This window comes from Otolemur garnettii, unplaced genomic scaffold, assembly GCF_000181295.1.
Source record: "Otolemur garnettii isolate 467f Iridium unplaced genomic scaffold, OtoGar3 scaffold00023, whole genome shotgun sequence".
Taxonomy (NCBI): Eukaryota; Metazoa; Chordata; class Mammalia; order Primates; family Galagidae; genus Otolemur; species Otolemur garnettii.
In genome coordinates, this window is record NW_003852418.1 from 21809897 (window position 1) to 21837554 (window position 27658).

The window sequence follows — 27658 nt, forward strand, 5'->3', positions numbered from 1 at the left end:
AAAAAAAAAAAAAAAAAAAAAAAAAAACCCTTCCCTGTGCTCACAGTACAGTGCCACACTTTCTCACATGGGTAGAGAAAGAGCTCACAGGAAGTGCACACTTGGCAGGGCTGGGACAGAGCAGCTCTCCCTGCACACATGCCACTGAAGTCACTGAGGTCATGGAGATGGTTAAACAAGATGAAGGGTCTGGGAACCTGATGAAAACTACAGATCCGGCTCGGCGCCTGTGGCTCAAGTGGCTAAGGCACCAGCCACATACACCTAAGGTGGCGGGTTCGAATCCAGCCCGGACCTGCCAAACAACAATGACGGCTGCAACCAAAACATAGCCGGGCGTTGTGGCGGGCGCCTGTGGTCCCAGCTACTTGGGAGGCTGAGGCAGGAGACTGCTTGAGCCCAGGAGTTGGAGGTTGCTGTGAGCTGTGATGCCACGGCATTCTACCCAGGGGGATAGCTTGAGGCTCTGTCTCAAAAAAAAAGGAAAACTACAGATCTTCCTCGAGGAAAACTCACAGACATACACATAGCTATAGCTAAATTTTAGGATGCCCCCCAAAACCAAAGCCCATTCATAGGCCCAGGCTGAGTGCCCTTTGCCTGTTCCTTCAATCACGATGAAACAAGGAAAAGAAGTCCATGAACTTCTTCTGAAATCTAACTGCAAGTAAATTATTACAATAAAATCTGAACAAACTGCTATCACTGAACTATATAAACCTTAAAGTGTTTATTTTGAGACAGACTCTCACCATTGCCCAGGTGGAGAGCAGGGGCTCACTGCAACCTCTAACTCCTGGCCTAGACTTAATTTTTAACATTGACTTAGAAATACCTAATAAATTGTAGGCTAACATTTTACGTATTGGCCCATCAAAATGAGAAGTTAAATAAAAGCGTATTTAAATAGACACTATCTTCCCCTGTTGCAGACAGTTTATATCAGGAGCAGATACCTTGGACACAGAAGACTTGAGTTTGCCAACATAGTCCCAAACTGTCTTCGGTGCAATCCTCCCACCAATGTGAATTGTATCAGGCAGATCCTAAATAGAAAAGTGCTTTGAGTAAATAACTGGTGAAGTTTATAGTACTCAGAAACAGATTAATGTAGTAATTTCAAGGCACCAAAGTACCCAAATATTTAAGAAAACCACAACTATTCCAAAGAAAATGCTAAAAACTGCATTAACATTGACTGGTTAACTGACATCCAGGATTATGAGTTATGAAAGTCAAGGGTGGTGTGATACCTTCTGCCAGACAAGGTGATATTCAGAAGCCACCGCCCAAATGTCCACAGTACCTTTTACGTACACACACGGTGTACATCATGGATAACTCCTCCCATAATGCTAACTGAAAAATAAAGACCTGCCATGGGGTTATCATGCCAGCCCCCGAGACAGGCCATACCCCCCGGGCCATGATAGTGGCCAGGCGCACACGTCTGATAGACGCCTGCTGACTTGTCTCTGCTTCCCCTTTACTGGCACCTTTGTACCCAGGTCAGCGGTGCACAGTTATCAGGTATGCGGCTCTCATGTAGAAATTCCTATGAAAGACACAGACACAAAGACACACACTTTCTTGGTTCTAACCTCACTGAGATAATCAAAACACCCAGAGACAGGATACGCCTTAGTGACAAATTTCGCTACACTCTGCATGTTAATAAATCCTTTCCAAATGGTGCTGAGTCGAGACAAAAAGAGGGTTGTGTCTCCTTCAGGAGGGGACCGTGACTCTGAGATGCTGTAAAACAAAACCATAAAGAAAAAAACAACACCACGTAAATCTCTCTCTTTGTATAATGAGGATTTCAAAGTACGAAGACTTCATATTCAAAAGCAAAAGTGAATTCCTGCAAGTTTTGGTATCTTATTTTTGTTAATTAACTACTTTTGCCATAATGATACATTTTGGTTAAAGAAAACAAAACCAAATAGGCAACAAAACTGGATACCCATAAATTTGAATTTCAGTTTTCAAGACCTATACTTGCAAAATAATAATGAGGCATCATAAAACTGGATCTTGTAAAGTATGAAAAGTTACATTTCTAGGTATATTTTGGAGTTAAACTACTTAGTCTTCTGTTAATCTAAAAGATAAAACATTTGCCCTTTCATACCACCCCTAAAGTACACACCTGATATTTGGTGATGGTGGAACTGATAAGTATCTTGGGTCAGGGGATGAGGATGGCTTGGCCAGGATGGACTTGGGCACCATCATGGTGGTCATGGCAGGCTTTGGCACATCCTGTCTGGTTTCCGCCATGTGGGTGCTGTCTGGACGGCATGCTGTGGAGGCTGGGCCTGTGCACAAACTGCTTGGAGCAGTCCTGGGGTCCCGGCCGGACATAGTGACGGTGGTGACCACCCCACTCCCACAGGAGGCTGGACAGGGGGAGAGGTCTTCTAGCAGGGAAGGCTCAGGATGGCTCTCTCCTGGAGGCCCAGGGAAATACTGTCTCCCCACATCTGGATGAGAAGCACCTTCCAGGTCTGTCTCAGAAGCATCTTCCGGCAGAGTTTCTGGTATCACTTCGTCAGCTGATGTGGGAACTGCATCGGATGGAGAGCTGTCATACTTGGATTTTAAGTCTTCTTTTTTAGTTGAAACTGACAGCTTTTGTTTTTTTGGTGCTGGTTCATCTTCTGATGATGGAACCTGACCTGAAGAGCATGAGAGGAGACTTCAGGAGAAACCTGACACGTTCAGGAGCACACTCTGCTCACAATAAGTAATTTCTTACAAAAATCAAATATCGGGTGGGTTTGGTGGCTCACGCCTGTGATCCTAGCCCTCTGGGAGGCAGAGGCAGTAGATTGCTTGAGCTCAGAATGTTGAGACCAGCCTAAGCAAGAGTGAGACCCCATCTCTACTAAAAATAGAAAAACTACCTGGGTGTTGTGGCAGGCACCTGTAGTTGCAGCCACTGGGAGGTTGAGGCAAGAAGACTGCTCAAGCCTAGGAGTCTGAGACTGCTATGTGCTATGACAGACCATGGCACTCTACCCAGGGTAGATTCTGTCTACCCAGGTGAGATTCTGTCTCAAGGAGAAAAAAAAAGCAACAGCAACACTATAAAGATGGGGTAATTTTATGGATTTCAGGAAATTATTCTGACTTTTTTTATCTGCTCAAACTTGGTCAAGTATAATTGCTTTGAGAAAGATTAGTGATTTTAAACAAAATCAAATTTATTCTCGTCTCCAAAATTCCATCCCCCAAACTGTACTCACCTGTACAAATTTTACAGTTCAGATCAAAGAGATGTGCCCGGTGCTGACTTGTTGTGTCTTTCAACATACTGCTGAAGACATCGAGAAGAGGCGCGGCGCTCTTCTCAGGGACAGCCCGCACGGACTCTTGCTGCTCCTGGAAGGGAAAGCACAAAACAAGGTTGTCAGTTCTTTCCCAAATCCATCTCCAAATCAACAGTACACATGAAAAAAGTCTCATGTTATTAAGAACCACTGGGAATGGCTCAGCGCCTATGGCTCAAGTGGCTAAGGCGCCAGCCACATACACCTAAGGTGGCGGGTTTGAATCCAGCCCGGGCCCGCCTTACAATGATGGCTGCAACCAAAAAATAGCCGAGCATTGTGGCGGGTGCCTGTGGTCCTAGCTACTTGGGAGGCAGAGGCAGGAGACTTGCTTAAGCCCAGGAGTTGGAGGTTGCTGTGAGCTGTGATGCCATGGCACTCTACCCAGGGGGACAACTTGAGGCTCTGTCTCAAAAAAAAAAAAAAAAAAAAAAAAAAAACCACCACTAACCACTGGGAAGAAAAGAGGTCACTGAGTTAGGTGTGGTGGGGGCCATAGTCCCAGCTCCTCGGGAGGCTGAGGCAGGAGCATCATTTGAGCCCAAGAGCTCAAGGCTGCAGTGAGCTGTGATGACACCACTGCCCTCCAGCCTGGGCCACAGAGTGAGACCTTGTCTCCTTATTAAAAACAAAGAAACAAACAAAAACACTAAATATAAGTACTTGAGAAATAATACAATTATATGTACTTGGTATAGGCTCAGTGTCTTCCCAATAATATAAGAAACCTAAAAATACTTGGAATACCAAGAATGGACTTATTCTTTGTTAGCACTGAAAACCCCAATGCTCACATCTGAATCTGACACTGGTGGAGAATCTTCCATATCAGGAACGGGCTCCTGTCTCACAGCTGTCTTCTTGCTCTCGCTGTGCAGTTTAGTTCTGGACTCCATTACCTGCAAGGAAGCAGAAACAATCAGAGCCTTAAGCTTTGTTTTCCAGCAGGAAAGCATCACTCACTCAGTTGAGTGTGCATCTGGGAAGCCCAGTGTCCAGCCCTCAGCGACACCTTCATCGGCACTCACAGATCTTGCTGGCCTCTCCTTCCATGTGGAAAGCTCTTTAGATACAAGCTCTTCTGGCTTCATTCTCACAAGTTTTGCCAAAGAGATTTCTTCGCGCAGAACACGATGAAAGAGTCCCTATAAACAAACATCTTTCACTCATTTGTTCAAAAAATATTTGAGTCTCTGTTACTTTGGAAAGGATGTGGAAGCACAGCAGCAAGCACAGAAGTGCTGCCCAGAGGGTCAAGGGCCACATGACAGCAACCTGAGCACTCAACTGCCCACAGCACCATGCCAGGGACGTGACCTCATCCACCTCCCCCCACAGCCTGTAGAGTGTGTACCAGAGTGGGGACCCAGAAAGTGTGTTAAAGTCAAACAACGATCTCCAGGCCTGTGCCATACCAATTCTGCCAAACCCCTTCACATCTCCACAGGAAAAACCAAACCACATACATAGGACAAAAGGCACTTGGAATAAAGTCAAGAAGAAAGCATTTCTGCCAGGGATTTGTTAATAAAATGCAGAATATCTGAATACCCAATTCTTAACACAGGCGGGAGTTCAGAGGCCAACAGGGAGAACCAAGGGAGAGGCCTCGCCAGGCGGGAAGCTCATCATCAGCCTCCACTTTTGCCTTGATCACATGGCAGCAGGATCACCCAGGCACCATGAGGCCCCAGCCACGCCTGCTGAGTGTGATCGGCAGGCACCTGTGTGAGAGCTAAGATCTCCAGGTGTCCTGCTCATTACCCCCAAGAGGCCACCGCTTCAGGCTTGCTCAGCTGACAAGTAATGGGGAGAAAGTGAGGCAGAAAAGGTTGTCTGAAGCCAGAATACAGACACACCCATAGAGTGGGATAAATAAAAACTTTATTTTGGAGCCAGTTAAGGGCTTAAAATTTTACAGTATTTGGACTAATCTGGTGAAATAAAACACACACTCCAGGGGGAGCCAGAGAGGCCCACACAGAACTCCAACCAGGGTAGGAAGGGCCCCTGATCCGCACTATAACACCCAGGGCCTAAAAAAACGGCACAGGAAGACTTTCTAGCTTTCACAGAAGGAACACAAATAATTCCAAAATGCTGTTTGGTTTGTTACTGTGAAATTCAGCTTACAGAAACTGCACAGCAAATTTACTCCAGTTGGAAATACACCAAAGACAGTGATCACACACACACCTGATTTTTAGGGTCCTTGAGGTTGAACATGATGCTGCGGTATTTACTCTTGTAGCGATTATCTGTAACTTGGAACAAGTTAAACATCTCCTTCTCAATATGGAGGGCAATTTTTCCTACTTCATTTTCTGTCATAATTAAGTCATCGCTGTCATTGACTCTAAACAGAATAAAAAGGAACTATATAAACCATTTGCATAGGTAACATTTTCAAACAGTGGGGCGCTCTTGAAGCGGCTCCACTATAAATGGGAGATCTTCCACTATAACTGAGAAGAAATCAAGCAGGACAGCCCACCTTTTCCACAAAATCTCCTTCAAGGAGCGTCTTATGTTTTGCCGAATTTGTGAGTTTGGCTGTGATGGGGCAGGGCTTGTGGCCCCAAGGCGCCCTGGGACAGCAGATGCCGTGGAAACAGAGGTGGCTGCTGGTTTCCTTATGGCTCCAACCAAAGCAGCAGAACTTGGCAACTTTTTGGAAGCAGCTGTCACAGGGACAGGCGTTGGTCCTGCCTGTTTGGCAGCAGAAGCACCACCCGACTGGGTGGCCGAGAGCCATGGCCTCTTGGGAATGGTACCCTTGAAGCCTGAGGGTGACTTTTTAATGGTTGGTTTGGCTGCTGCCAAGTTAGTGAAAGGTGGAGACTTCTTTGGGACAAGACTTCTAGGTGAAGGTTGTTTGCCCACCGTGGAGCCTACAGGGGTTGTTTTCTTTGAGGTTGCCGCAGCTGCCACTGCCACTACCTTCTCCTCGGATCTCCTGTCTTCCTTCATGGCTGCAAAGAGAAGGCAGGTTTAGTGAGGGAGGGCAGGGTGTGCCCCATTTGGCTTGCCCTTAAAACTTTCACACATCAGGCACAATGAAATGAGATACATCTGGAGGAAAAAAATTCTAAATCTTAAAATTTCAGAAACTGAGTTTAGGACTGTTAACAGCATTTATGACAGTGACTGCATTTTACTTCAGAAAGAAAAATGCTTTATTATACTCTTATCCCTTTGACTACAACCGACGAAACCTAATTGTCAAAGTCTTGATTTCATCACCAGCTAAGCCTTAAAACTGAAGGACCATTTCACATAATCAAGAAAAGGCAGATTTTGAATAGCACTTTCATTATTAATCCATATGCAATTTATTAACCTAAGTTTCCAAATCTTTTCAGGAAGGGTAGTAAAGTTCACTTCACATGCACACTGAACCCTTGTAGTGCCTTGGAGGCAGCAATGTGCTGGCTGTCTGGGTGTAGGGTAACACATCTGAACTTCCAGATAAGTCAGGTGGAGACCACACAAGTATGGAAAGATGGTGAAAATTTTGTTTGCATACTAAGAGTTGGATGCTGAGAGTACAGCGATACTGTTACATAGATGTTCCCATTCACACCCCTCAAGTTGAATTCAGTAACATGGAGAGATAATTAGTGCTTTTAATCCCAAGATTGTAGTAAAAAGCTCAAACAAAAACAGTTGAAACTTAGCTTGCCAAAGTTACGTGCCAGTAAATAACTGATCACATTATAACCCCTATATCACCAGAACCCAAAGATCAGCAACCTCAGTTCCTTGGTCAGGGAGCAAGGGTTTGGTGTTGGTGGATCACACTTGTCTTGGCCACTAAGAATGTGACAGGAAGCCAGGCAGCGGGACAAAGGAGTGAAAGCCCTGCAGCAGGGGGGCCCAGGCCTGTGGTGCTACACCAAGTAAGACATCTCCCTGGGCAAAGACTTCCTGGCCATCCATGTAGCAGCCAGACCCCAGAATGCCCAATATACACATAAGGGACATACATAACAGCTCCTTCAGTGATCTCTCCAATTTTGACCAGGGGTTAAAGATAAATAGGTAGTTCCCCTTTACCACTATTCCTGTTAACTGCTTCTAACAATGAGTGGTATGAAGGCTAGGGACAAGCCAAGGCTACATCTACAAAGGAGGCCTAATAGCCCTGGCCTGGCCACACCAGCAGACTGCCGACAGGCCTTCCTATAGCCACACAAAATATCTAACATCCTGGGGGCTGCAAGTTCTACTTTGCAGGTTAAACAAAATCCTTAAGTTTTACAAAATTTATGGCAGCACTTTGTGGACCCAAAGCTCTGGGCACTATCAGTGTTATCAAACATCAACTCCACCTCTATAAAATTTCCATGTATTCTCTGACAGTTATTTCAATGATAATTCCTACCTCATGCCCCAAGCTTACTCCTTGCCAACGGTGGTTTGTTCACGGCTCCCCCCCCCCCACCAGCTAGCATTCCTAGGCCCCACAGCCAGTCATCAAAAGCTACATCCCCCAAAGCATTATCCCTTTGGGAGTTGGCCTTGTAAATAGAGTTGCCATAAAGCAACAGCAGTGCCTGAAGAAAGAGGAAACAGGAGCCAAGGACACGACTCCACCTCACTGTCCGGGAAACTCTTCGTCTCCAGTTCTACACGTCTCTTCATCAGATCAAGCCCACACACCTCGAGTCATGGTATCTTAGCATTTTTAGATTTATTTTTGACAACTCAGACTCAGCTAACAAGGTCTACAAGAGGTTAGGTTAAAAAAAATCAGCAGAAGCCCCTTTCCTTGGTGCAGGAAGTGAGGGGGAGGGGCAGGGAAGGGATAAACTCTGAAAACACAGCAAGGAAAAAGTGCTAGAGGACAATGTAAAAAGACTGTGACACTGGACTGGAAACTACTGTCTGGTAGTCACTAAAACAACGAACCCGTCATGACAAAAACTGAAACCTAAAAACATTCAGTATCTACAACTAGAAACTTCACCAAGTGTATTTTATATTTTAGTATTGCATGCTTAAATAATTCTAAAAAGCTGGTCGAAGGTGTCTCCAGAAACCTCAATAAAACTCCTTCAACGTAACACACAGGACACTTGCGACATGCCCTGAAATAGAACTTTGACATCTAACACTTACCTTGCTTCAGGTTACAAGTATGTGTTAACTCCAAGAATCATGACTCCATTTCTCCAAATCAAAAGCTTTTGAACGAGTGTTTAGGATCAACACTTTTACTGGTGTAATTTCCCCCTCATTGAGATGAAACCCCCTTCAAGAGATTTTTAGGACATTCCTAATATGTGTGGTTAATACCACCCATTACCAAAGAGTGGTAATAGTAAATGCATGTCATCTACTTAAAAGGCAGGGGATGGCTTTCCTTCAACTACTAAAATTTGCTATTTTGAGATTTACTGTTTCTGCCTTTTTAAAGCCAACCTTTGTTATCCCTAACCTGTATTTTAAAAGCATATAAATAACTTCGGGAGGCAGAGGCAGCGGGTTAACTGGGACCAGCCTGACCAAATGGAAAAATTTAGCTGGGAGGGCAAGGTTAGGCATCCCTATTGTCCCAATCCTTGGAAGGCAGAGGTGGGATTGCGTGAGCCCAGGATTTCAAAGTTTCAGTGAGCTATGATACCACCGTATTCCAGCCTGGCCAACAGGGCAAGGACCTGTCTCTAAAAAAAAAAAAAAAGCCCCCCCTGCCCTCAGAATACATAAACAGGTATAATTAGTTAAATAAATCACTGGTAAAATGTCCTAAAACTGGTAGAATACCAATAGACTTGCCTCCCGTTCACCTGTTGTCTGGTAACATAAATCAGGCCCCTTCAATTCTGAAGGGGTATGTTCAAAGCTGCTTAAGTTCTTTCTAGCAGGCACTCTAGGGGCTGCTGGTCTTGAACTTGGGTTGTTTGCTGAAATGGCATTGACTATGAGCAGCTCATTTTCTGGAGTAGTGCTACATCCAAAATCTGCATATTCTTCACCCAAATTCTCTTTTACCTGTATTATGTTGTGTTTTAAGTTTACAGAAGAGTAAGGGATAATTCTCAGTAACTGCACAGGCAAAAAACCCTGTCGTAGAGAACCAGCATTTAACCTACGCGCTGCCCCACATGGTGCTGTCTGGCTGCCTCAAGCCAGAGTGGTCTCATCAGAACAGAGCTGCCTGTCCAGGGCAGGGTCTCCCTGCCTGAGGGGAGGTAGAGAGCTATCTGCACCTAGATGGCTACAGGAGCAGCTGCCCAGTGGGCCATGCCACTGCCCCAAATAGAATCGCTGCTGCTGGGTCTGGGGTCTGGTCGTGCACAGGGTCAGCAGTGCTAATTGGCTCATGTCCCCGAAGCAGACACTAGACGTCTTGTCACGCAGGAAAGCTGACTGTGGTGCTACTTGGCAGCCACTGGGTGGCACTAGTGGGTCTTAAGGGAGCAGCAGGAAACCGAGGACTGAGGGCGCTAGCTAATGCCTTCTTGGGAAGATGGCCAGTACAACTGCCCAGGTGAAACTACAGCTAGAAGGGGATTAAAACATGGGCAAGAGACCGCGTCTGCCCAGCCACACCCCACAGGTGCCGTCTAGTGACCAATCGCCCCTGCTGGACGGTTCCTCACAGCACCATGCTGGCCAAGAACCACTGTCTCGTCTTTGACCTGTTTTTTTTGGCCCTGTCGACCTGCCCATGGAACTGGGTGCCCTGAATCCTCCTCAGCTGCAGCTGGCGCTCAGGGCCCTTCAGGAACATGGCAGGGGAACTGGAAGCAAGCTCTGCCCTTCAGCATCAGCTTTACTTTTCTGTAGGTTCCCAGTTCAACTGTTTCTTCACTGACATCTTTCCCAGTGTGAGGCAGTAAGGCGACAGTGGTAAGGGAAATACTCTCCTGCTCCTTGCAACATGCTTTAGTATTTCCAAATGACTCATCACTTTACAAGTCAGTAAGCTACTGATTTGGTTTCATATTGGATAAAATATGGATAATCCCCAAATAACAAGACTACATTATCAGTGTTCCTCTGGGTGATCATTACAACTAGAGCATTTCTGTGGAGGCCCACAGCTAAGCTGTCATGTTTTGGGACAAAGCTCTCCCTGGATTAACTTTTTATGCTCAATATTTGAGTTAATTCCACCTTAACAAAGTGGTGTATATCTCTTAAAAAGCAAATCAAAAAGCAACTGCATACCTGGAGGAAATGACCCTTCCTTGGTTTGCCTCAGAATACTTTGAAAATCAAATTAAAACCTGATTCATGTTGGGTTGGTAATACACATTTGTCTTCAAAGTGCGTGGCCAGGGCAGTGCCTGTGGCTCAAAGGAGTAGGGTACTGGCCCCAAATACTGGAGGTGGTGGGTTCAAACCCAGCCCTAGCCCCAAACGGCAAAAACAAACAAACAAAAAACAAAGTGTGTGGCCAGAATGACATGTGACAAGGGCCACGTTGGGGGCCATGTGCTCAGCTGTGTAGTGGTGTGTGCCTGATGCCTGAACCCAGAACTGGTGCCCAGGACTCATTCGGCAGCTGAGCTGCTGCTTTCTGAAGCTCTCCCAAACCAGTAACAGGCACTCTGAGTATGTTAAGAAGGTTAAATCTTAACCAACACCATCTGTGCCTACACTGTTTCCCTACTTAAACCAGCACAGCAAGGGGGTTAGAGTAGCCCAAACCCTCCTCCCACATGGCCCCCACCCAGTGGGAATCCCACCGTGCAGAGTGCAGCGCGGAGTGCACAGCAGTTACCTCATTTTCTTCTTGTCCAAGTCCTCCAGGCTCTTGGCAATGAAAGTTGCCCCAACCTCCATTTATGTAAATGACAAAAGTCCTCATCAATCTTCTAAGTTTACTTCTCTAATTTTTAGAAGCTAAGACTATCACTATGTGCATGTTGATGTGTAATACAAAGAAAAAAACACAAAAATATTAAGTATTTTACAACTTCGTGCAAATATACCTGAAAGTTGTGTACCATATTGGAAGACTCAGCTGGTATCTTCAGAGGTGACCTTTGCGCTCTATTGACAGGATAATGCCATCAGAGGGACTTTCCTGGAGCATTAATCTTTAAAGAGGATTAAACTCACAGCTACAAAGGGTTATATGAAGGTCACTTCAGAGGTGGTGAATTTAGCAGGACCAATCCTGCTGGAAATTCCTAACCCTCTCACACCACCCCCCAAGGTGGCCGAAGCCCAAGAATGAGGGGGCAGTTGAGAAATAGACTGCAGGATGCCACAGGACAGTGCCGAGGGGTCTCCAACTGCAGGTTCAAGTTTATAGAGATGCAAAACTTTTCCATAGTTTAATTTTCTGAACAGTAGGCTCCTTTTAAAAGTTTATAAGAACACTTTAAAATACCAAAGAACGTCATTATTGACAACCATGAAAATTCCAGGTACACGAGTAACATTAAAAAACAGCTTTCAAGCTAAATCTTTTCTCAGTACAAATTTTCATCTTTTCTCTAATTGGGAGGAGACCAGTTTGGATGTACAAAGTCTGGTTACTCCCAACCTCATTTTATTGCCACTGACAGCTCTGGGAAGGTGAGACGACTCACAGAACTGGTGAAACACACTCCTTCCCCCACAGACCCTCTTTAGTTTCTAGAACCCTCCTGTATTTATTACAGGAAAACTGCTCCTCCTTAGGATTTCAGTGAAAGTGCTTCTGGAGCCCATGACACGAGTTATCCTTGTGAACATCTGTGTTCTCCTCCATCCATTTCGCCACCTCTGTGGCAGGCACACATGAGCAGGGGCGGGCTTCTACCTGGGTGAGGCACATTACAGGTCCTCTGGATCGGGGCTTACAGGTGGTACGGTTTTTCCATTTTAATTCCCGCAGCTAGATGAAATGACTGTAGAGATCTGTTTTTCTGGTCAAAACCGGTTCAGATCCCCAGTGTTTTAAGTCACTTAGTGAGCCATTTAGGGAGTCCAAAATACTAGGAATTATGCCTATAAATATAAATACCAGAATTCCATTTCAACATTCTAATAAACCAGAAACATTTTAGAAGAAATTGTATAGCCCACTTGATACCTTGACAATAATGGGAGGTTAACAGTGGAAATAAAGAGAAAAAAGTATGGGAAAATAAGAATATAAAAACACCAAAGGAACATCATGATCTTGGGGAGAAATAAATGCCAACTGTTTCCATAAATTAAAGAAATTGTACAGAAATCCTAAAAAACTTCTAAAACAAATCAGAGGAGTGTGAGGATGTGAAGGGTCTACCGATACCTATCAGTGGTAGCCCCCACCTTAATGCATTAGTAGGTGTTCCTGCACAGCAAGGTCCTGCCTGCCCAACAGGAGCCCATGGGAAGGAGCAGCAGCTGTGCAGCTACCACGCAGTCTTCTGGCAAGGCACAGGGAGTGGGGGTATGTGCCAACTCACAAGAAAATCCACTGGAGACCCAGTATACGCACCAGGAAAAGCCTGCTCGGCAGGCAGCCAGGAGGCAGGGCAATGGTCCTTGGGGTTCAGAGTTCTGATGGCCTGTGTGCATGGTGTTCCCCGCATCGCGCCCACTGGGGCTGCGGACGGAGGTGTAGTGATGTTGGGGAGAGGAAGGGACAGGGTAACTGCACTCAGGAATGCCCTGCCCTTCTCCCAACCCCCCTGTGGAAAGATGACATTTCTGGGTTAACAGAAAATTGACCAGAAGTTACTAGCTCAAAAATGTGTCCCCTATTCATGCTGTGTATGAAGTCTGAATAACCACTGATTTTAATCTTGAGGTATAGATGTGCTGGGAAGCTCAACCAGTCATTAATTTGTCCCAGATTCCTGTCCCAGAAGCACATCAGCTTTCATAAGGGACTGATATGTCATGATGGGAGGAGGCAGAAAGGTCAAACCAAAACCCCCAAGAGGCAATCAGCCTCCTCAGCCTCCAGGTTCCTCCCAGCTCCTCACACCTCTCTCAGCCCAGAGAGAGGTAAGAGGCAGCAGTTAATTCAGGGTTCAGAGTCCATCGTTTTTCCACATCTTCCCCAATGTACAACGTCTCCTAAAACTCCCACAAATGTGGAGTCTCAGGGGCAACCTCCCACCTCCAGTCGATACATATAGAAATCAAGCAACCTGAAATGATCACCCAGTTACATGCGCTGTGGTCACATCCCTCCCTCATCTTTCTTTCCCGGATGGTCATGTGCCCATAACATGAGTGAGGCCATAATGACTGAAGGCACTCTGCATAATCCCACAGAGCACTCCCTGCCCACAAACAGGGGTACTGACCTTAAGTACAGCAGAAGCTCTATAGTGACCCCTGCCCTAAATTGACCACCTTATGTTGACCTAATTTTCACTGACTAGAATGTGCCACATGTACAATCAGTATAGTAGGCCTAGCTCCTTATGCTGACAGGGTTTTTACAGTCTCTTGGGTGGTCAATTTACAGAGTTCTATCATATATAGCTCTGTAAAAGTGCTGTTTTGTAGAAGTGTCATAATCTGATGAACATTTGAGACATTATTTGTTAGCATAAAATTCTTAGCTCAAACAGCCAGAAATGTAGTGAGATCCATTATAATAGGTCAACTGGTTAATTCAGTTTACTTGTGACTCCAATTCTTAGGTCTTGGGCTGTTTGCATTATCAAAATGAAGTATATGTTTTCAGCCACACCAGCTCTACCACCCCCTGCAGGAGCGCCCTCCCCAGTCACCTGCTAACAGGCTCACTAAAGGCAAGTACACACAGCTCCCTGCTACAACCTTGGAAGTCAGGGCCATTTAACCTTTTGGTGGTTTTTACAAAAGCACAAAAAAAATGTACTATTAACAGCATAAATAAAAACGGAACTAAAAAAAGTTTAAAAGAGTATGTGTCCAAAGGATCTAGTTTAAATAATCTCCAAACTTATCTTTGGAGTGTTAAGGCTGAAAAACAGTAACAAGACGCAGATTCAAGGTGCATGACTATACTAGGGTTTAAAAGATCTGAAATATCTTCATCTTGTTAATTTGAAATTTGGTGCAGGGGATGACCTTTAACATTCTAAAAATTTAAGAGAAGAGTCAGATACCAAGCCTAAGACACTTTGCCTTCTGCAAGGACACTGCTCACTGTGGGATAGCAGGTTAACTGGCTTTTATAAGCCGAGAGTGTATGTGGGTGTGCAGCATGTGGACTGAGCATGAAAAACCCTACCTGCCCAATCAAAAGTAAATCCAACTCCTGAACATCGTACCTAAATTGAAAATCAGATGCAGTACTAATTTGCAGATGGATCCCCTACAGCATTGAAAAAGAAGTGATGACTTTATCGTTGAAAACTGATAATGTGGAAAAATCTCCTAAGTTTATACAGAACAATAAAAATAACTGATGTTTGGACAGTGATGAATTCTAAACGCTGGACAGTCTCTCTATTCAATCAGACTTTGATGAAGATGATACACATACTTACCAGAGCCTGATAATAAAAATAGAGATTAAAAAACTAAATTGTCAAAGTGGGAACACTTGCCAATGAGGTTTGTATAGCTCTTGAAAACAGAGACAGAAGTTCCCACAGATTAGGGAAAGACACATGGGTCAGGAGGCATCTTGGACATGGGCTTTGCTTCCAGCTCTGACGGTGCAGCCAACATTTACGACCAGCATTAAAGCACAGCTGCAACTCCCAGTCCTGGACGCACCCAGGGGACGGGATCCAGAGAGAGTGGGAGGGGTGCAGGAGGCCAGCCCCTAGGTGATACATACATTTACACAACAGTGATGGCGAGGGAGCAGCAGTCTTTTCTGGCTTCACTGCATTGTAATTGTGATCGCTTGCCCAGGATGGCGTGCTGCTTTCACAGGCTGCTTCCTTCCCAAGGGCTTCGTTTCTAGACGGGGCCATAAGCACCTTCTTCACTGTGTTTTCTTTCTTTTCTGGAGCTGGTCTCTTGTGCATAGCAGAGATTTTAATGCCTGCCTGGATAATCAGTAAAATACCAATCATTAAAAGGTTAAGATATACCTTTGCTTCATTTCTCTGAGCAATGAAGATCACAGTCCCATCTCTTCTTCAGGTCACTTTACCACCTTGCACCCATCCTGAGGTCAACCACCCCACCTGCCCAGCAGCACTCTGGCCACACGTGTTCAACCCAGGGGTCCTCAGCACACCCACACAATAGCTGGGATTTGGACTATTTCAGTGGTGACGGTCCCTGACATGGAATCACCTGTAACTTGGTTGATGTCTAAGGCAGCCAAGATGACAGATCAAGGAGCCCCTTGAGTGAGGCTGTGAGACCAGGTAGGCACAGGCACAGGGGGAAAGGACCATGCATGTGATGTGTGAGGCTGTGTCCACCACAGTGCGCTGCAATGCTGTGCGAAGGAATGAGTATGGACAGTCATTCCATACTCTCAACTGGAAACCTGGTGACTCAGGGTGGCCACAGGGTCTAGGGCAATCTCAGCACTGACATTCTCTTTATGCTGCAACTGCTTCTTTGGCAGTTTTAGATTTAAGATTACCAGCCCTAAAAATTAAGTCATCTAAAAGCTAAATAAGCATTTGAAAATCAATGCTCTACCCTCCTCAAACAGTGCTAACTTATGCATTGTCACAAATGTGACAGAGGCCATAACATGGCCATAACTACCTGAGACCAAGGAAGGGCCTAAGACAAGTGTGTGGTCTCTAAATGGTTCTCCCCAAGTTATAGGGCTCTCCCCAAGTTACAGGGAGTATAGAAACCAGATGGTTTTGAGAGTAAGGTCTTATATGGAGCACATGGCTGTGCCCAGAACACATCCCTTCTACTGCCCTGTGAATCACTTTCCACTTACAGGACTGTGTCCTGAATCTTACCCCCTCCATGCAGCAGCCAGCTGCCTGCATATGTTTTGTTAATTTGTATCAATTAATCCCTCAGCTAATGGGTAGAGAAAGAAAATTGGTAGAAACCCAGAAAAGGAAAATGCAGAAACAACACAATTCGCACTAGGTTGGAACAGCCATCTCCTGCACTCCGTAAACAGACAAAAATGGGGACACGGTCAACTTACCTGAACACTACATTTTGGAAGATTGAACTTTTCTGCCTTGATCTTGACCTTTTCTTTAGGCTTTGGCTTTTGCTCTTTACCTGAACTTAGGAATTTCATAGTTGCTGCGGCATGTTTAAGGATGCAGTCATTACTGCAGTACACAGAGTCAGGCTGTGCCACACTGGAGCACCCAGGGCCGATGCACTTGGAGGCACCAGGGGCCTCTACAACCTGCAGGATAAAATAGGCAACTTCAGGCAATGTATGGCCAGAACCTGGCAGTTAAAAATATTTTGTAAAAGCACTACTTACAGTGATTTTATATAGTGTCAAGGTCAAATTCAGTTAAGGAGAATTTACTTTTGTTTACTCAAGCTTCATGATTCTGTGCTCTGTGCAGGGCACTTTCACAAGAATGCCTAAGTGACTGATCTCAAGGACTCCCAGTGCTGTGCTCTGAGATCACAATGGGATTTCACACAATAATTAGGTTCTGTTATAGGGCAAAGGTACAGGAATTTTGCAGGTATAAAGCCCCAAATGGGATAATTCTGAGTCAAGAGGGTCTGACATAATTACAGAGAAACCCCAGAAAGAGGGACTGGGACTTTCATGAAGAGAGAAGACTCCATTGCTGGTTTTGAGAGGACCATGCATGGGCAGAATGTGAAGGTATGGCTGCCAAATAAAATACAGGACTACTCAGATAAATTTCAGTTTCAGATAAGCAACAGACCAGTTTTTAGTATAAGCTATATGGGACTTACTTATATACTGAGCCACATGAAGGCTTCTGGATGGGACTTGTCCTCTAGCTGAGTCTCTGATGAGACCACAGCTCTGGCTGTGTGACCTGGAGTCATGCAAAGGGCTCAGCTAAGCAAAGCCCAGGATTCTCTTGGAAACTAAGATCACAACAGTGCTGTTTCAAGCTAAGTTTGTGGTCATGTGTTTGCAACAGTAGGAAATAATACCACATGAGCAGGACACTAGTGGCTTCCATTTATAATCACTCAAGTATGTTTTAATGGTCACAACTAAAAACAAACATGTACCTCAAATGTATTTGAGCAAAACCTTTTGTCTCAAATTGAGTATTTAACATTATTGTTTTTCCTCCATAGAATCTAAATTTTACTTATAAAATTTAGGCTTATGTCAAATACTTGGAGAATAAAGACAAAACTGACGATTTCCCCCATTAATTTACATATTCCTTAATTCTCAATGACTGAATTTCATCTTGACAGCTAATACAGCATTCCTACTTGGTCCCTCTTAATGTCTCCAGAGCACATTCATTTAAATGGCCCAGTCTTCACACTAGCGCCTTGCAGCTGACACAGTGCAAGAATGTTAAGGCAGAGACGTTTCTACGCAAAGTGATCTAAAAGCTTCCTGCCCACCCAACAGCCTCGAAGGCACAGGTGGCAGGTATGGATGGCCCAGGATCCAGGAAAGCCCAGTGTGTAGAGGCTGAGCACACTGGGAAGTGGCATGGGAACAGAGAGCTTGAGACAGCTCCCCTAACAGAGCTGTTATGTGGGAAATGTGACAAAGGAGCACATGACCAGGTGGGAAGGAGGCACTGAGAAGCACAAGAGCTGGCAGAAACAATGCACTGAGCTCATGCACCCAGGGGCCACCAGTGCACAGAGGTGTGGTTAGTGCAACACCAAAACCAACCTGCCAAAGTACAAAAAACATGCAAGTACACTAAGAATATTTACAGAAAGACTAATTTTAAAAAAGTTAAGTCAGTAATAGCCCAGGAAGCAGGCAGAAGCGTGTGAGCAGGGTACAATCCCAGTGGAGACACGGTGCCAGCCCCAGAAGACCTCCCTACTCACATGAGTCTGACACATGTAAGGATGGCCCTCAACATCTGCCCTGGCCACAAATACTTACAGGCTGGAAGATCTTGAGCTTCTTTTTGCCACTTGGATTTGCAGCTTTCTCAATTCTACCCTTTATCCCTTGGTCTTCACTGGATTTTTGTTCTACTGTCCCTATGCTTGTAATATCTGTGCCATCAGCATCTCCAGGTCTAAATTTAGTCTCTTGTTGATCTGTGGTTTCTGAATTAGGCTCATCTTGCACTTGAAGGATGGTACAGTTTGGGCAGATATAATCTTCCCCATTCCTTTCCAAAAGCCTCCCTCGGGCCTCAGAAATGCCCACACAATCACCGTGAAACCATTCCTCACATCGGTCACAGCAAATCATAAACCTGAAATTACAAAGTATTGGTGTCAGGAATGAGAAGTGAGAGCTGAACATTCACATGTCAATATATTAAGTCAAATGGATTTTAACATTCTGTTACGAGAAAATGCAAATATACAGAAAAATTAAACAGGAATAAAGAACACCCAAGACCTCTCTCGATTTTATTAATGTTCAACCAAATTTGATTTGCATCGTTCTTCTTTTGACTAGAGACTTGTACCAGTGGACTACAGGGTTCAAGGCATTTCACCCTGGATGCTTCAGTGTATGTCTACAGAAAACCACAGCCACACATTTATCCCACCACCCAGCCAGCAGATGGCTCCCTCCTGCCTCCCAAATGCCCACAGGGTCCAACCATGGTACGATCACAGCACTCTGCACAGGAGCCACTGGCAGCATGTGGCTTTCCATGTCACCTCATGCTGCCACTCTAACTGCAAACAACCACATGCAGCCAGTGGCTACCATAGTGGAGAGCTACCAGAGGCCCCGGGCCGTCCTTATCCAGTGCTTGTGTTTCCTTATTGATGACTTGCTCATCTTCTTCAGTTTACTCACTCACCCTGCCCAGGGAAAACTGTCTTATTTTCACCCTTGGATGTCTCTGAAAGCTCAGGTACCCATAGGACCTACCTGTTGTTATGAGGCTGGCGGCAGATGCAATACAGGGCGTTGGGGTCATACACCTCACACTCAGGCTTAGGCTTGCTCGAGTCCCCGGGTTCTTCATCTTCAACCCCCTGAGCCACTTTCCCCTCTGCCTCACCCTCTCCATCATCATTCCCTGCCTGGGATGCAGCCCCCTGTGCATCCTCGGGCTCCTGCTTACTGGGCACTACGCTCTCCACAGTACCGCCTGCCTCTACATCCACTGTTTCTGTGGGGTCCTCCTCTCGTCGCTTCTTCCGCAGGCGGTTCTGGATGCCTTTGGGGGGCCGCTCGGCAGGCTCTTGTTCTCGCTTTCTTCGAAGGCGATTCTGAAGCTCTTTCAAGGTCAGGCCATCACTGTCACTATCAGAAGTGGCATCCTCATCATCAACGCCTTTGGCCTTTTCCGAAGAGGCTGGTCGCTCCTTCACACGTGCAGAGCCAGACTTGGGACCACTTCTAATGTCCGAAGTGCTTTCTACGCTCCCTTCTGAGGCAGTTTCCGCATCTGTGACTGGACAAGATGTTGGCTCGCTGGAATCCTCGAGGGGGACGGGTGCACTCCTCCGCCCACGGCGCCGCACAGTGGTAAGGAACTCCTCCACCCGCTCTGTGCGCTTGGGCTGCCTGCCACTGCGCCGTAAAGAGAGGCTGTGCTGCTGCTGCTGGTGTTGATCCCCAGGTTCGGTCTCTGTGTCACCCACACCCTCTCGCTTGGCAATAGTGGTTCTTCGAAAACCCCATGTTTTTCTGAACTCTTTACTAGTGGGCTTGATAGCCTTGGGTGTCTCCTCGTTGCTCAGGTCACATTTGTCATCCATACCTAATGACGAAATGCAGTCACATCATGGCCAACAAACCACCAAGTGAAGAAGCAAAGAAGGGGAAGCAGCTCCTACCCAGATGAAAGGTACTAACAGCAACAAACAGTTTTCTCCCCACAAAAGCTGGGCTCTCCGTGGCCTTTCAACCTGTTTCCTAAGTGTGGTGAGAGACTATCTGAGGGGGCTCCTGAAGACCTTTTTAACTGTTAACTACTACTGTTTAGAGGGAAAACCATACTCAGGGAGCCAAGTGCATAAGTGCCATTAACTGCTCAGTGGCTTTACAAGGCAGGTAATATAGAAAAACAGGAATCAAATTAACAGCACAAGCAGTGTAAGGCCACCAGCAAACCTCAGGGCTGACATGCCTAGTGTGGCAGCATGGACAGCATGCACACTACCTGGCACATCCTTGTGTTGTTGAGCTGCCTGGCCCTGGAACACAGTGTGTCCACTTGAGCCTGGGCTGCCAGAGGATCCAAGTCTGTCATGGATTTTGGAGCCCTAGGCTGTGATGACCCTGTTGGGAAGACCAAGCAGGGCCAGGGCCAGGCAGGATGCTGTCTCGGATCCTCCATGCAAGCATCCACTGTAGCTGACTGACTGCTGAGCGACACTCCTTGGCACCAAGTGAGAGGACTGCCCAGATCTCTGACCCAAAAGGTTGTGAGATATAAAATGGGCCTTTTTTTTTTTTTTAAAGTCATTGAGTTTTGGAGATACTGTTAACAGCAACAGATAACTAGACACTCAGAAAATACTGACCTAGGTGGCAGTTTTAAGGCATACTTCTTTACTCTTTTTTACTTTCTCACAAATTACTAAAGCATATCTGTGAAACCTTTATTCTTGTCAACAAGGACAAAAACCTGAAAGACAGTATATACCTTGAGAATTCTCTTCCAAGCTGTCCAGACTTTAATCACACTTAAATGCTAATGAGGACTCTGACTTTATGCCATGTTCCATCCTAGGAGAAGAACTGGTATAAAAGGAAAACCTTAAAAATATAGAACACAAAAAATTTAAAATCACTTGGGGTTTTTATGCTTCTCTCTAAATGCTGTTGTCATTTCCCCCTTTCTTGTCCAGTAGTAACTGCTGCCTAACAGTGACCTCCCTGCCCTGTAAACTTGACCACACACTCCCAGGTCAACTCAGAAGCTGCTAAGCCCAAGATGATACTACTTCTATGGTCATCTGAGCTGACTCCACCACCAAAAGACACAGCTAAACCAAGTCAGGGTGCCAACAGTGATCCTAACTCAGATCAAGAACTCTTAAGGCTCCAGGAGCACTCAGATACAGTCTGGGAGCCAGGCACTGGAGACAGCAGTGAGCAGAAAGGAGGCTCTGCTGCCAGACAGGGGACTAGGCAAGTCACAGCCAACTGCTATCACACTCCTTACAGTACACACATGTGGCAAGGTAGTTACTCAACCACATCAATCATAACCATTCACACTACAAATTTTATTTTTAGGAAAATAGTTTCTCTGCTTGGGCAAAGCAACAAATTTGCAGTGAATCTGATAGAGATCTTAAATAAGGGTAAGATTTTCATACAATATTTTGGAATTTTTATCAAAGCTGCAGTTTCAGGGGCTTGCACCAGCCTCTGCCCAGAAGGGTTATGGTCCCTCTAGCTCTGAGAACCAGAGAAGCTCATGCTAGGCTGAAAAGGGAATCCAGGAGCTGTAGCCTTGGTGATGGTTTTCTGCAGGAAGAGTTCTACTTTATAATACAATTTACTTTTTATCTAAAAACCTTAGGCTAAAGTTTAGAATATAAACTAGTTTTAGGAAACCCCTTGGATACCAACATCTGCAGACATTCAAGTCTCCATAAAACAGTGCAATGTATAAAACCTGTGTACATCCTCGCATACACTTTAAATCTCTTACTTGTAGCATATAATAAAATGTGAATGCGTGGCAAACAGTAATTAAACTATATATTTTTTTAAAAATTTGTAATTTTTACTGTTACATTTTTTTTTGAGACAGAGCCTCAAGCTGTCCTCTTGTGTAGAGTGCCAAAGCATCACAGCTCACAGCAACCTCCAACTCCTAGGTTCAAGCGAGTCTCCTACCTCCACCTCCCAAGTAGCTGGGACCACAGGTGCCCGCCACAACGCCTGGCTATTTTTTGGTTGCAGCCATCATTGTTGTTTGGTGGGCCTGGGCTGCATTCGAACCCACCACCTTAGGCGTATGTGGCCGGTGCCTTAGCCACTTGAGCCACAGGCACTGAACCTGTTACATTGTTATTTTTTGGTTTCCCCCCAATATTCTCAATCTGGTGTGGCCAAGGACTTAGAATCCACAGATATGGAACCCAATGATATGAAGGGCTGCTTGTATTTTAAATAATTATGAACACTACACTGTATCAGTTTCTTTACAAGTGATTTTCTATTTACAAACTCATTAAGTCAAAATGTTGTTGCTATTGAGTAACAGTATGGATACTTTACCTGCCCCAATATGGAAAGCCTGGACACTTTCCCCGGAAATCCTAAAAGCAACAAAAAAACCTGGCCAAGAGATCTGCTGGTCCCAGTAGACAGCCAGGCCTCCCCACAGTGCTGTTGTAGGTCACTGTTGACCAGTTAGAGGATTTGAATTGTCAACAATTCAGCTTATCCACAGACTGCTTCCATGGAGTAAGCTCCTAAAAGAAAGTGAGAAAATATCTTATAGACTTTAAAATTATAACTAAAACCAAATTTCAATAATAATTTTAAAAAGGGCACCAGGACACCACTTGTCTGCAGAGAACTTTACATAGCATGGCAGATAATGTCACTACACCCTGCGAGGAAGGAGCCAGGACAGACCCACTCAAGTGCAGCATAGGCACAGCCCGGAGAGGCTCAAAGACCAATAATTGAACATCAGCTTCTTTCCAATTTTGAGCCTACTTGTCAGATGGACCCGGCCCAATAAATCCCAACACAGAGAAACATAAACAAAAAGTAAACAAATGAATGAAAATTACATAAGGTAATCATTTAAAATTATTTATACTGTAGCTACATCATTTTAATTAAGACACTAAAATTCTTTTCTAGAAAACTGATGTTTATCATTACTATGAGTTCATAAGCACTATGACAGTTCATATGTATATATTTTAAAAACCCATTTATCCTCTTTTATTTTTCACATAGCCACATCCGCACACTCAAAGGTTCACAATGCCTTCATTTCCAGCTAGGTCCTGGGTTTTTACTTTGAACACATCTACCTCAGAGTCCCTCTACTGAGCTGAGTCCCTCTCACTTCTTCCTCAGCCTCACTCCAACTGCCTTCCCTCCAAGGGTGGTCTCCTAAGTGACCTCAACACAAAGGGACAAACATTCCACCTCCCTTCTTTTAAAGAGACAGGGACCATTTTAAGACTTCAGCACTCCCCAGTGGCATCACCATGGCCACAATCTCTTCAATGTGGTATACCTACTCTCAAAACAACTGCTTGGAAGGTTTAGAAACTACAGTAGAATATCTATAAATTGACTAACCAAGGGACTGTAAGAAACTGGTCAACAGACAGAGGTGGTCAATGTAAGGACTAGGCCTCCTGTACTGATATGTTACATGTCTGGTTTATGAAAAATAGGTCAACTTAAGGAGGTGGTCAACTATGGAGGGTCTATTGTATTTCTCAAATTGTTATAGTTCACAATAGTAAACACTTATAAAAGCAAAAATATTAGATGTTCTCAAGAATAAAACATTTTTTAAAAATCTGATTTGTAGTAATCCAGCCCAGGTAAGGTGGCTCATGCCTGTAATCCCAGAATTTTGGAAGACCAACAAGGAAGGATTCATTTGAGGCCAGAAACTGGAGACCAGCCTGAACAACACAAAGACCCTATCTCTACAAAAAGAAAAAAAAAATCTAAAAAATTTAGCCAAGTGTGGTGGAGTGCTGTTTGGGAAGCTAAGGTAGGAGGATCACTTGATCCTAGGAGTTAAAAGGATTCAGTGAGCTGTGACTGCACTACTGCACCACAGCCTGGGCAATAAAATACATTCACATTAATCCGAAAAATAAACATGTTTCTAGACTCAACTTGCATTCTACAGAAACACATTCTGTTATGCAGAAAGAGATAAAAGACATATTCAAAACAGATCAGATCATAAATTTTTTTTTTTTTAATTTGAGACAGAGTCTCACTATGTTGTACTCAGTAAAGCCTGGCATCACAGCTCACAGCAACCTCAAACTCTTGGACTTTCTCTTGCCTCACTCAGCCTCGAAAGTAGCTAGGACTATAGGCGCCTGCCACCATGCTGGGGTATTTTTTGGCTGTAGTTGTCATTGTTGCTTGGCAGGCCAGGGCTGAATTCGAACCTGCCACCTCTGATGTATGTGGCTGGCGCCCTAGTTGCTGAGCTACAGGCCCCGAGCTCATAAAATGTAGTTTCAAAATTTCTTTTCATAACTTAACACAGAAAACCTCATATTTCAGTCATCTTACGGAATAAAACACATATATATCAAGACAAAAGTGTTTAAGTCTCTATCTAGCACAATTTGTGATTAGCCCTTATTTATACACACTATACAGTATAATACAGTGGGAAATGTGATCATAAAACTGCAGTCTCATCATATTAATACCAATTTTTCCCCCAAAAGGAAGAGAAATAAATGCAAGCATTCCTGAAACTGAGAAGTGAACAAACTCTAAGTTAACACTGAATTATGAATTTAAAATTCAGCACTATTTTTCTTCTGCTGAAAATTGCTCCATTTTCTACTCAGTAAAAGTAGGGATAACGCTATGATATCTTAGGTTGAAGAAAAATAAATATATGCCAACTTTGCACAGCAGCTTTACTAACAAAGCCTGCAAGGCTGCTGCTCAAGACCAGGACAGATGGCAGACCTTCATCATCATTCATCACCCTCCACAGCAACTCTCCAACTGTCTCTGGACACCTTTATGCTCCTCCAAGTTGAAGACCACAAAAGCTATATGGTTTATGTGGAATACATCTACTGGTATTTCTAAAATTTTAAATATGTGTTAAAATAGTAAATCATCACAGTTTTTAGAAAGAAGAACTATAACTCAGAATCCACTATACTTTTTAAATGAAAAAGTAACGTCTGGGGCCGTGCCTGTGGCTCGAAAGGATAGGGTGCTGGCCCCATATGCTAGAGGTGGTGGGTTCAAACCCAGCCCCAGTGGGGGAAAAAAAAAAAAGAGAGAGAGAAAAGAAAAAGTAATGTCTGGTTACTGATGCTGCATTCAGCCCAGTCCCATATGTTGTTTTGCCCGAAATACATGAAGAAACCCTGCCAAACACAGACATTTCATTTAGAAAATGGAGTATTTTAACAGTCTTTTCACATAATTGTGGATGTTCTTGGACATTACACCACATCTTGACAAGTAGTACATTTCATAAAAGTTAGTTGCAAATATCTGAATTCCTATCAATGAACTTTTCATGTTCTCACATTAAAATTCACTGGTCTATGATGCCTTCTCAATGCATCTTTTACCTGCACATGTGCTGGAAGTCAGAAAACACCAGTCACTGAGTTTATGACAGAGATCCCAAATATTGACACTTGTCATTAGGCCACATACACATTCAGTGATGACACCTTTGATCTTCTTAGAAGTCATCACTGGGAAGCCATCAAGCTTACCATGGTAGACACAAGTGTTCCAAAATTCGTTCTCTCCATAGCTACAATCTTATCCTCAGCAACAGATACTGTTGGTTGCTTTCCTTGAAACTCACATTAATTCACTTTGGAGAAAACATCCGCCAAATATGGAGTCTGAAAACTCATCTAGTCTGTGGTTCTCTCAAAGATGGGACAATGTCCAAGGAGAAGCTGGCTGGTCAGCTCACCCTACTCCACATGGCCCTACCTGGAGATAGCTACCCCATGCAGGAGGCAGCTGAAGTGCCCTATGTGTACCTGACATTTCATCACAGGGAAAACATAACATTGAGATAATAAAACTGGTAATATTTACTGCTTAATAAGGGCCTCTTAAGGGGGACCAATACATTTTTACATGCACAGAGTGTGATAAAGGGCTCTGACCTACCTTTGTTCCAGGGTACATGAGTCAAATTTGGGAGAAAAGGTTCAATGTTTGACTATTATTGTGGAAACAGTTTTGGCCCCTTTCCCCCAGAAAAGGTATCTGGACTCCCCCCATGGGTCCAAGGAAGGGTACTCAAAAGAACTTACATAACCGTGCTGTTTCTATTAGCACATCTATGTGCAAGGCGATTAATACATAACCACACTTTAGAGGAGACTTCACGCATTTCCTTCCACAAATGTGTTCTACAATAACCTCTAAATTTTCCCTTCAGGTCCCCCCAACTCATCAAAATGTTACACTGCCAACAGTGAATTTTTTAAAAATGTAACTTAAAGAAAAACAGCCTGAGCAATATTAGAGGGGAGGGGGGGATGAATGGAGGCAGGGAGGAGGAGGGACGGGAGGGGAGGGGAGGGGAGGAAAAAAGGGAAGAGGGGAGGAAAAGAGGGAGAGAAAGAAACTAGCTGGGCGTGGCAGCACGCACCAGAGGTGGGAGGATCCCTTGAGCCCAGGAGTTTGAGGCTGTAGTGAACCAGGATCACTGTGCCCCACTGCATTCCAGCCTGGGTGACAAAAGGAAGATCCTGTCCATTAAAATTAAAAAAAAAAGAAAGAAAAGCCTGTTACTTAAAAGAAATTCAACTATAAATTTAGAAACACCTGACTTTAGAACCATTCTTAATTCTGAATGTTCAACTTTTCTTTATTCTGAAATCTGATTAATAACTGAAGCAGCAGCCTGTCTTAAGATTTTTAGTTTCACAAACTTAAAACTAATTTCTTAGTAATTAAATCTTTAAGACATTTTAAAATGATATGAACTCTATCAAAGTTCCAATTTTAAGAACACAGCACACACACACCCTGGAAACAGCTGATTTCTAAGGAAAAAGGTAACGTGCAAATGTATATTTTCCACCTGTTAGCAAAATGTTATATTTCTTCAAACTTCATTTTCCCCTGAAACATTCAAAACTAACAGTCAGAAATTATATCCAATGCTACAATAAAATCCTACTGTTTTAGACTTTGCTAACTCAGAGTTTGTTAATTCTGACAAGTTAACCTAAGATCTATTCACGTTTATTTATATTTTGTCTACCATGAGTCTTCTCTCTTAGCAGCCCTTTGTTATGTGGATGAGAAGAGACTAAGAAGATGCTGGCTACAAGTTCTTTCAATTACCAAAAAACGAAAGAAAGAAACATTACTCAATAAAAGTCTTTCATAGGTAAGTTTTCATTAAGAGAATAGTAGAAATCTCAGAAGAAGTCCTTGCCCCAGCAACCATTGAAATGGCTGGGAACACTGCAAACCCAAACAGCAAAAGGCTTTGGGCCCCAGGAACCCAATTTCCATTGGCTTCTAAAATACTACCTATACAGAATCTGATTCAACTGCATAAATTACATTTAAATCTTTTAGATAAAAAATTCAAAGTTGGCTCGGCGCCTGTGGCTCAAGCGGCTAAGGCGCCAGCCACATACACCTAAGGTGGCGGGTTCGAATCCCCAGCCTGGGCCCGCCAAACAAC

The 27658-nt window shown here is 44.3% G+C and overlaps 1 protein-coding gene across 4 annotated transcripts in view; it reads right to left on the reverse strand.

Annotated features, from left to right (window-relative positions):
* The window catches only part of DIDO1 (death inducer-obliterator 1), a 56234-nt gene that overhangs the window by 12029 nt on the left and 16547 nt on the right, over window positions 1-27658 (reverse strand). For all 4 annotated transcript variants that reach the window (XM_023511950.1, XM_023511951.1, XM_003787858.3 and 1 more), the window contains exons 2-15: window positions 22513-22709; window positions 20924-21036; window positions 19198-20035; window positions 18241-18562; window positions 16351-16563; window positions 15052-15265; window positions 5830-6307; window positions 5532-5691; window positions 4364-4480; window positions 4130-4234; window positions 3252-3387; window positions 2153-2681; window positions 1602-1755; window positions 957-1046 (exon numbers count right to left, since the gene is read on the reverse strand). In XM_023511950.1, coding sequence (XP_023367718.1) covers window positions 957-1046; window positions 1602-1755; window positions 2153-2681; window positions 3252-3387; window positions 4130-4234; window positions 4364-4480; window positions 5532-5691; window positions 5830-6307; window positions 15052-15265; window positions 16351-16563; window positions 18241-18562; window positions 19198-20033 — 3354 coding nt within the window. In that variant the 5' untranslated portion in view covers window positions 20034-20035; window positions 20924-21036; window positions 22513-22709. The remainder of the gene's footprint in view (window positions 1-956; window positions 1047-1601; window positions 1756-2152; window positions 2682-3251; window positions 3388-4129; window positions 4235-4363; window positions 4481-5531; window positions 5692-5829; window positions 6308-15051; window positions 15266-16350; window positions 16564-18240; window positions 18563-19197; window positions 20036-20923; window positions 21037-22512; window positions 22710-27658) is intronic.